The following is a 9,862-nucleotide window of genomic DNA, read 5'->3' as shown; positions in this document are numbered from 1 at the left end:
GTGTCCAATGGTGACTGTGAGAATGGCCATGAAGTTCAGGTGCACGCACCCTTGAGACTCCCAGCAAGGATTTGCCCTGGTCCTGGAGGCCAAGCTCATCCTGCAATGGCCCAGATGGCCACACTGTCCACTGAGCTGGAATAGTTGATGCTGGACAGGAAGTGTGTCCTGGAGAGGTGAGGCTGAGAAAGCCTCCTCCTCTTGCTGTACTGGGCCTGGACTCTGGATAGAGCCCCCGGCCTTCTGATCCACAGGGAGCCCCAGGGCGAGGCAGGCATGGACACCTCTGCAACCTCCAAATGGCTCTCTGCATTCCAGCCCTTGGAATCACAGCAATTAAAACTTATAATTGTGGATTGTACCAATGATAAACTATACCTGCTGATTATAGCAGTTATAAGTTGTTTCCTTTGTTCTTCAACCTTCTGATAGCGCTGAGCGTCTAGGGGAGTGTTGTTTATACAGGGTTGGGAAATTGCGAGACCACCCAGCTTTCTCAGGGGTGGGAAAATACAGCCCAGGGTGGGGTGATGTTCCCAGTCCTGAAGCCGTAGTGGTAGTGGGGGCCCCCCACAATGGTCAAACCGGGTGGCCGTTTAGTAGGGTCATTGGTGGCAGTGACCAATGGCAGTGAGGAAGTGCAAAATCATGGGGATCAGGGCACTTCTGGGGTCACTCCAGGCCCCCAGAGGGAAAGAGAGATATTCAGCGGTGGCTGTTTCTCAGCATTTAACTCAGGGGTACTTGAGCCATGAGAATTTGGGTGCTGAACAAGAATATTACTCCATCTGGTCATCATAGGTCATGAGAACTAGACCTTTGAGTAAAGGGAAAAAAACTTTCTAGGCCAAAGCAGGGGGTAACAGGGAAGATGGGGGGAGATATGTGTGTGGGGGATGTGAGGCCATGTGATATGACCACACCGGAAAGTAATTGGGGTTCTCTTTTGCGCCTCCCCGTGAGACTAATGATGTACAATTGTGCCATGTGACACGTGTGTGAGATGATGGAGTTAACTCACCAAGCACCTGCCATGTCCCAGACATGGTGCTGGTGTCCTGCGTGCCCCATCGTATGTGAGGCTCCTGATGTCACCTGATGTGGGTCATTGCCCCATCCTGGACACAAGGGAACGGAGTCTCTGAGAGTCAGGAGCTTTCTCCAAGGTCACACAGCGAGAAATTGCTAGAACTACCCAACTCATGTTCAACCAACATTACTTTCCTGCTTTCAGTCTCAGACATTGACAAAAACCAGTTTATTGATTCTTGAGTCTTGTGACAATGAGACCTTCCATTAGCCACGAGAGCGGGTCGGCGAGACAGTGAGAGAGGAGAGGAGCTAGAGAGAGTCTGACACAGGACAGCACCATGCCCCCCCACCCCCCGCCCCAAACACAGATCTGCCGCTGCTTCAGGCTGTCATTGGTTTTGGCGTTTCCTGGTCATGACTGCGTATACAAGTGTAGCCAGAGCTCCAACTCCAAGGGTCGCACCAACTCCGATCATGGCTTTTTCCACCTGCAAAGGGCAGCTCTAGCTGAGACTTCAAACACACCTAAGCCACCCAGGGTGCATGCAAGCATGCCCCCCCCCCTTCTGCCTTCCCCTGTGGTGTGTCTGCTTTGCCCCTCTCCCCTTCTAGCAGGCCAGCCCTGAGTCTCCTCCTGGGGAAGCTGTTGGCTATCTCCCTAGGGACTGCATTTTCTGGGATGTGATCATTTCTTATTGGTGGGCTTGTCCTGCCAAGAGCTGCTGATGGAATCCTTTTGGAGAGAGCTTTCTGGGGGGCTGGAGGGAAGAGTAGCGAGGAGGGCTGTGCCTGGATTCCCAGGCCAGAGCTCCCAGGCCAGACTGGGGACTGCTTGGCATCTGGGGTCTCCCTGAACCACATGCTTGAGCAGAGTTGGGGGCTGTGGCAGAAGCTGGGGTGGGGGGCTTAGAGAGGCCTTATGGGTCTCTGCGTCCTGCTCATAGTGCAGGTGGGAAACTTCAGCCTGAGCCCTGGCTCTGCCCCGGAAATCTGGTGGGGAACCTTACACATCACAGACATGCTAGATTCCTGATTTCCCCCCTACCCTGCCCCCTGCAAATCTTCCCCCACCATCCCCAATCGATGTAAGCATGTAAGTTAGGGCCCAGAGGTGCCGCTGCATAGCATAATAGGCAGACACTCTACAAAGGACCAGTGTTTTGTTTGTTTGAGACAGGGTCTCATTCTGTTGCCCAGGCTAGAGTGCAATGGTGCCAATCATAGCTCACTACATCCTTAACTCCTGGGCTCAAGCAATCCTCCTGCCTCAGCTCCCAAGTAGCTGGCACTATAGGCGCCCACCACAAGGCACAACTAATTTTTCTATTTTTAGTAGACACGGGGTCTTGCTCTTGCTCAGGCTGGTCTTAACTTCTGTGTTCAAGGGATCCTTGTGCCTCAGCCTCCCAGAGTGCTGGGATTACAGGCATGAGCCATCGCACTGGGCCAACAGTGAGGATTTGATCTGGTTCTGGGGCTGATTCGCTGGGTTTGGAGGCAACAGACCTGGAAGACTATAAAGGGACATGGAGTGGGAGTTGTGCCCAGATCTCATGGACCAGTTGTGGTCCTGGGCCAGCCCAGAATGTCCTGATGACCCCAGGGCTGCAGGAGCTGGAGACCCACGGTGTGTCTCAAGGAGAAGGATCCCAGCATAGCTGGCCAGGCCCTCAGAGGTCCTTAATCTGCCCCCTCCCTTCTGTGCATGGGAAACTGGACTCCCAGCCAGTGGACGGGACTGGGACAGGCTGCCTTTGGCTCCTTCACAGATTCAGCTGCACAGCCCAGGTAGCCCTGCCCCAAGCAGACCCCCAGGAGAGGGACTTTCTCCAGACAGCCTCACCTGTCTGCAGCAGGGCTTGTCATATCTCAGGTTGGTGACAAAGTGCTCGCAGTTCCTCGTCACAACGCTGTACACTATCTCCTTGCCAACTTCCTCCCTTGCAGCTTTGATGATCTCCTGCACCGGCCGAGGTTTGTACTTGCCGTCCAAGTGGTTGTTGACACGGTAGGAACAGCCCCCCACCACAGCCTCCAGGGGTTCCAGCTTCACCTCTGCCCTGTTGCTTAGGACTGAGAAGATGCTGGAAGAGCCAGCCCCCGGGTACTCGCCTGCAAACAGAGGTGCTCTCATTGGGGGCCACGGAGGGGCCCGGAAGGAAGGAAGGGAGGGGAAAGAACTCCACTGTGGGCTGTGGCGAGGATCCTTCCCCACGTATTTGAGGGATCCACAGCCTTTGCTTTTGCTATTGCATAACGTGTGAATGTGTGTTCCAGTCTGCGAGTGTCGTGACTGTCAATGGCCGCCACGGTCCCATTCTAGGCACAGACAGCCTGTGTTTGATCAGTCCCCTCCAGCAGTCTTTAGGCATTTGAAAATTTTTCACCATTACAGACGGGGTGGTTGGAGGATCTACAAAAGCAGAGCAAGCACGGGCCACTCCATTCTGAGCATAAGGCACTCTCTCTCGGCCGTTCAGAGACCTCTGCTGGAACCACCCCCTTCTCAGACCCAGCCCGAAGGAATGAGGAACTAGTGGACACAATGGCTTCAGCAAAAGGAAACAGAAGGAAATAGTCTCAGCAGGAAGCTGGCTGGAACCATACCTGGAAAAGGTCACTGGCACAGCCTCCCCCTCCACCCTACCTAAAACCCTTAAAAGATAAGCGCTCTGGCTCTTGGGGCTGAGCCTCTTGGGTCTTCACCTTCACCTAGGTGCTGATAAACTATTGCTCTCATCTGGCTTTGTGACTTGGATCCAGTCCACTGCTATTATATTGTCAGTCCAACTGACAATTATAAACCAAGATGGTGAAGCACCTTTGTTGGCAGTTCATCTCTGCACACCTGTGTGTTTCAGAAAGGGACCTGTTAGTTTTAGTGCCCCCTGTGTTTCAGTTGCTTTCATAGTCCCCTAATTTAATCTCCTTTTTTAACCTTCAAGGGAAACACTGCGATCTCTATTTACCAGGCAATATTGGGGGAGAGGGTCATTGCCAGACTTTTCTGTGCTGTGACAAGTCCTAGAAGTTGGACGTGAAACTGGTTCTCTCAAGCCTGGAAGGGCAGGCTCCTTTCACCCCATAGACCCAAACTGTAGGGGTTCCTTTGTAGCAAGTTCCTCCAGCCTATGACCTGGCACCGTTTTAGGGACACAGACAAGGGGCACAGAAGAGTAACAACTAATGGGCCAAATTCCGTTCTCTCATGAGCACGGGAGGTTTTTTTTTGCAGTTTTGGCCAGGGCCAGGTTTGAACCCGTCACCCCCAGTATATGGAGCCAGAACCCTACTTCTTGAGCCACAGGTGCTGCCCTGAGTTATTTTTATTTTTATTAAGAGACACAGCAGTGAATGGGCATAAGTATTAGGCATATTTTTGCCCCTTCTCCCCCCCTCCTTTTTTTGAGACAGCGTCACTCTGTTGTCCTTGGTAGAGTACTATGGCATCACAGGTCACAGCAACTTCAAACTCTTGGACTTAAGTTATTCTGTAGCCTGACAATTTTTTTTTAATGTGTAAAACTGTGAGAACTGTTTCTGTTAAGGAGCCTGAAGTTCATAATAGAAAGATACCTTGTTCTGTGACATCATACAACGCAAGGGGCGCAATGTGGGGAAACTTTGCCTCTGAAAAGCCTGCTTTAAGGCCAGCAGGCTTCAGAAATGTGGGGTCTCAGGGCCTGTCAGACTCTGCACACAGGGCTGTGAGCTGAGAGGCTGTAGCGGCCCCTTCCCTGCTCCGCCAGAGCCTCCAGGAGGCGCAGCACCCTGTAGGCGAACACAGCACCCTGTGCTTTCTCAGCAGGCATACTCCACAGAGGCTGTGTCTCCCAGCTTGAGATTCCCCTGCTCAGCTCTCTCTCCATGGTTCTCAGTGTTTTGCCAACAAATATTTTTTGCAGGGTTTTTTTTTTTTTGGCGGGGGCTGGGTTTGAACCCGCTACCTCTGGCATATGGGGCCAGTGCTCTACTCCTTTGAGCCACAGGTGCCACCCCCCAACAAATATTTTGAACATTACATTGCCAGTTAGTCCTTACTTGGAGGAGCCAGGTGGATCACATAACCATCACCCACATAAATGGCCCAGTGCTCATAGCCGATGCGAAAAATCTCAATCAGGTCTCCGGGTTTGGGCTCTTGCTGTGACTGCAACAGGAAAACCAGACATGGTGCCGCCAGCCTTCTAGGTACCGGCACAGCCCACAGCTGGGAGGCTGCAGCCTGGCCTGGGGGACCCATTCTGATGTTCATCCGCGGTGAGAACTTGGGCAGTGGGAGCTCCTGTCTCCTGTGGGACCCCCAGCCCTGCTGTTACTATCAGAGGCTCCCCTCAGTGGAGCACAGGGAGCTGGGAGTCTGGGCAGTGACTTCCTGGATGGGAGGGAAGAGGCTTGTTTGTATGAATGTGTGGTGTGCGGGCAGGCTGAGGGTGCAGGTGTGCGTGCACAGGTGTGTATATGAAGTTGTGTGTGCGGGCAGGGGTGTGTGCACAGGTACGCATTCACAGGTATGAGGGCAGGCTGAGGGTGCAGGTGTGCGTGCACAGATGCATGTGTGAAGTTGTGTGTGTGCGCAGGTGTGCCTGTGCAGGTGTGCGTGTGCAGGTGTGGTACATAGGCACCTGGCACATGTGCCCCTGAGCTGCTGACACAAGCCCTTTACGACAAGCGCTCTTAAAGAGGTGGGAGCTGCAACGGGAAGACGAGTCTTGGCTGCTCTGCCATTTGCAGACTCACTTCTCCTGCCAGGTGCTTGTCCCCAGGAGGCACCTTCTCCTCAGATCCTGCCCCCATGCAGCCTTGGGACACTGGTACCTTAGAGGTCGCAGCACCCTGAAGGGGTCTGAGCCTTAGAGTGAGGTGTAGAGCAGCCCGGCTCCCAGCCCCGCCCCCCGGGGCAAATGCACTCCCAGAGCAGGCTCTGCCAGGCATTCACCTGTTGTAAATGTACCCTCCCAGCACTCCCAGGGGTGGGCAGCACTGTCCCACTGCACAGGTGGGGAACCTGGGGGTCAGAGAGGTGGTGGGACCTGCCGGAGAACACTCCCTGGGCAGGCCATGGAGGACTCCAATGCGCACCCCTCCCCTGCCTTCCTCCTTGCCCTCCTGTGCACCAACATCAGGACTGGAGGATTTCGCGGTTTTCCCCTTCTTTGTGCCTGTCCTCTGTGGATAACAAACCTCACCCACCCTCAGCCCAGCTGTCCCATCCTAGACTAGGGCTCAGCCCACCTTTGTCCTCTTCACCGAAACAGATCAACTCAGACTCTGGAAGTTTCTCCTAATTGTTCATCTCTTGGTACTTACTTGGCTGGGCAGCCCTGTCCCTGCCTCCATGACCTACACAGCCCCCTGCCCTCCCTGGCTCCGGTCCCTGCCACTCCACATCTAGCCCAGACCCACAAGACCTTGTTCTGGACTCAGAGAATTAGACACAGCGTGTGGGCAGCTACAGGCCCTTCCTGACTGGCCTTCTTTATCCTCTCACCCTCCCTGGGCTCTGCCCCTAACTCCCTCTGCCGAGCAACTCCCCTCCAAACCCCTTCAGTGCTGGCTCTGGTCTCTGTAGCCCTCACATCCCCATCTCTCTGCCCCCAGCATGGCCCCACACCCCCTACACTCCCCCCACTTCCCCCACCTTGACACTCCGCCCTGCATCTCCAGGATCCAGGAAGGGCATGTCTGGGAATGGGGCAGAGGAAACAATGAAGAGAGTGCATAGCCCAGACATCTGCTGGGTTCCTCCTCTGTCTTAGCCCCAGGCAGGATATCAGCCAGGGCCCCAAAGGGCCTGCAGAAGATCTTAGTCTGGGGATTCCCAGAGGCTAAGGTCAAGGCCCTGTCACAGGCAGCTGGTCACCAATGACAATGGTCCTAAGCTCTGATTTGTTGGGGCAGGAATGAAGCTTTCCCCAGAGTCAGGTGGAGCTGGCAGAGTGAGCCCCCTCCCTGGAGTTTACAGGGTCCTTCCTGGAACTGCTTCATTTTCCCTAAAAGTCTAAATTATCCGCATATCCCTGGGCTCTGCCTGCTCCGCCTGGACTGCTGCCCGTCTGCACAGCTGGGCTCTGCGGTGGGGCGGTTCAGGATTTAGAACGCTGACCTTAGATGCACCTCGTAAGGCAGGACAAAGGCCAGGGAGGAAAGAGGAGAAAGAAGTGTTTGGGGCTGAGGAGGACAGAGTCCAGTCAGCAGCAGAAGCAGACATCATGGGGATCGCCCCCTCCAAGACACACAGAACCCCCTGTGCCCACACCCTGGCTCCTCCCCCAGCTGCCTCCGGTGAGCAAGTCTCCTGTTTGGGCAGACACAGCCCCAGGGACCCCTCAATCTCCCTCCCACACGGTCAGGACAAAGGATTTTATTATCTATTTACTTTTTATTGTTTTATCTTTTTAGACAGAGTCTCACTAAGTCACCCTCTGTAGAGTACTGTGGTGTCACCGTTCACAGCAACCTCTAACTCTTGGGCTTAAGTGATTCTCTTGCCTCCACCTCCCAAGTAGCTGGGACTACAGGTACCCACCACAACGCCTGGATATTTTTGTTGTTATTGTTTTGTTGCAGTTGTCATTGTTATTCAGCAGGCCCGGGTTCGAATCTACCCTCCTGAGCGTATGTGGCTGGTTCTGTAATTATTGTGTTATGGGCGGGTGCTGAGCTAGGACAAAGGATTTTAAAAGTCAAAGAGTTTTCCAGGCAGGCTCTAAAGATGAGCCTGGGGCTCAGTATCCTCAAGACCAGGAGCCCAGACTGAGCCCACCCTCTGTAGTGCCAGCAGGGGAAAGTTCAAGGGGACTTACCTCAGCCATCTGGATGCAGGCGGGTCTGTGTCAGCTGTTTAAGGAGCAAGCAGCTTTTATATAGGCCCCAGAGTTTAGCTTTCACTTTCACCTTCCTTTCTACACTATATTCCTCAAGGTCTAAACCCACTTAACTAAGGTGACTACATAAGCACTAGGGATTTTCAGTAATTGCAAAGGCTAATGATTTTCTACATGAGAATCTTTTTTTTTTGAGACAGAGCCTCAAGCTGTTCCCCTGGGTAGAGTGCTATGGCATCACAGCTCACAGCAACCTCCAACTCCTGGGCTCAAGCAAGTCTCCTGCCTCAGCCTCCCAAGTAGCTGGGACCACAGGCGCCCACCACAACGCCTGGCTATTTTTTTGTTGTTGTTGCAGCCATCATTGTTGTTTTGGCAGGTCCGGGCTGGATTTGAACCTGCCACCTTAGGTGTATGTGGCTGGCACCTTAGCCACTTGAGCCACAGGCACCGAATTTACATGAGAATCTTGATGCTTTATTTTTATGTCACTTACACATTTTTTCATTCATTTTTATTAGAATGTGCTTGTGAGGCACAAGGGCAACATTGCTGCCTTGATCCACTGCACTGTGGTGAAGTGAGGGCCCTCAGTGCCTCTGTCACTACAGCCACCACACTGTGCCCACCAGGCAACTGTCCATCATCCCCCAGCCCTCCCAGTCTGTGACTCCATTGTCCTGACTTTATGTCTGGTGATGTCTGTCCCGTGAGTCTGTGTCCTCCGATGTTGGGTGCGTTTACAGTTAGGTTGGTTAGATCCTCTTGTTGAACTGATGCCTTCATTATTACACAATGACCTCCTTTGTGTGTGTGTGTTAAGTCTGTTTTATGTGATGAAGGTATCGTTATGTTGGGACCAGAATCGCTGCTGAGAGACCACCACACACATGTAAAAACGAAGAGGTGCTTTATTCACAAGCATATGCCTGGGTCACTCCACCATATAGCGTGCCTGGGGGAAGGGCGACCAAACGAGAGTGGAGGGGTTTTTAAAGCATCTAGAGGAATTTCATTGGGTGTTTTGTCAGGCCAGGTTGCTATTGGCTGAGCTATTTATGGTTAGGAACTTTCCATAGAAGGTGGGGGGGGGGTGCTGGCTCCCTCTGAGCTGACTGACCTTACCCAGAAGTGCAGAGGGAGGGGGGAAACTGGCTGCCCAGAAGTGCGGAGGAGGGAGCCCGTCTGTGTCAGATAGGCTGATTCCACCTGGCGACCTTGCCCAGGAGGGGAGTGGGAGTGAGTTCCCAAATGGAGTTACATTAACCTCTTCATTCCCAAATGGAGTTACATTAACCTCTTCATTCCCAAATGGAGTTACATTAACCTCTTCAGTACTCCTGCTCACTTTCGGTGTCCCTGCAATTTCTTTATCCACCCCTTTACTTTCAGGCTGTGTGTTTACAGGTAAGGTGAGTTTCTCCCAAGCTGCCGTAGTTGGAAGGTATTTTATTTTATTTTATTTTATTTATTTATTTTTTGAGACAGAGCCTCAAGCTGTTGCCCTAGCTAGAGTGCTGTGGCTTCACAGCTCACATCAACTTCCAACTCCTGGGCTTAAGCGATTCTTTTGCCTCAGCCTCTCAAGTAGCTGGGACTACAGGCACCCGCCACAATGCCCGGCTATTTTTTGGTTGTAGTTGTCATTGTCGTTTGGCAAGCCCAGGCTGGATTTGAACTCGCCAGCTCTGGTGTATGTGGCTAGCGCCTTAGCCCCTTGAGCTACAAGTGCTGAGCCAAGATTTTTTTATTTTAATCCATTCTACCAATCTACACTTTTAAATGGAGCATTTAACCCGTCTACATTCAGGGTGAATATTGATATGTGAATCTTTATTCCTGTCACATTGTTCATTGTTTTCTTTTTTTTTTTTTAGAGATAGAGTCTCATTCCATCGCCCTCAGTAGAGTGCTATGGCATCACAGGTCACAGCCACCTCCAGCTCTTGGGCTTAGGTGATTCTCTTGCCTCAGCCTCCCAAGTAGTTGGGACTACAGGTGCC

General features: G+C 52.7%; 1 protein-coding gene across 2 annotated transcripts; it reads right to left on the bottom strand.

Moving 5' to 3' along the window:
- Positions 1-1,236: 1,236 nt before the first annotated feature.
- On the bottom strand, positions 1,237-7,849 carry RARRES3 (retinoic acid receptor responder 3). 2 transcript variants are annotated; one of them, XM_012810664.2, is made up of 4 exons: positions 7,839-7,849; positions 5,074-5,182; positions 2,876-3,144; positions 1,237-1,520 (listed from the first exon to the last, which is right to left on the bottom strand). In XM_012810664.2, the coding sequence occupies exons 1-4, from the start codon at positions 7,845-7,847 to the stop codon at positions 1,422-1,424; spliced, it is 486 nt and encodes a 161-aa protein (XP_012666118.1). In that variant the 5' UTR covers positions 7,848-7,849; the 3' UTR covers positions 1,237-1,421. The 2 variants fall into 2 exon arrangements, with proteins under 2 accessions (XP_012666118.1, XP_023374282.1); XM_023518514.1 differs by lacking the exon at positions 7,839-7,849 and having other exon boundaries at positions 2,876-3,880; positions 5,074-5,168.
- Between the last annotated feature and the right edge of the window lie 2,013 nt (positions 7,850-9,862).

The sequence above is a fragment of the Otolemur garnettii genome, unplaced genomic scaffold, assembly GCF_000181295.1.
Source record: "Otolemur garnettii isolate 467f Iridium unplaced genomic scaffold, OtoGar3 scaffold00140, whole genome shotgun sequence".
Lineage (NCBI taxonomy): Eukaryota > Metazoa > Chordata > Mammalia > Primates > Galagidae > Otolemur > Otolemur garnettii.
Note: the sequence above shows the minus strand (reverse complement) of the source record. Positions and strands in the feature narration are given on the sequence as shown.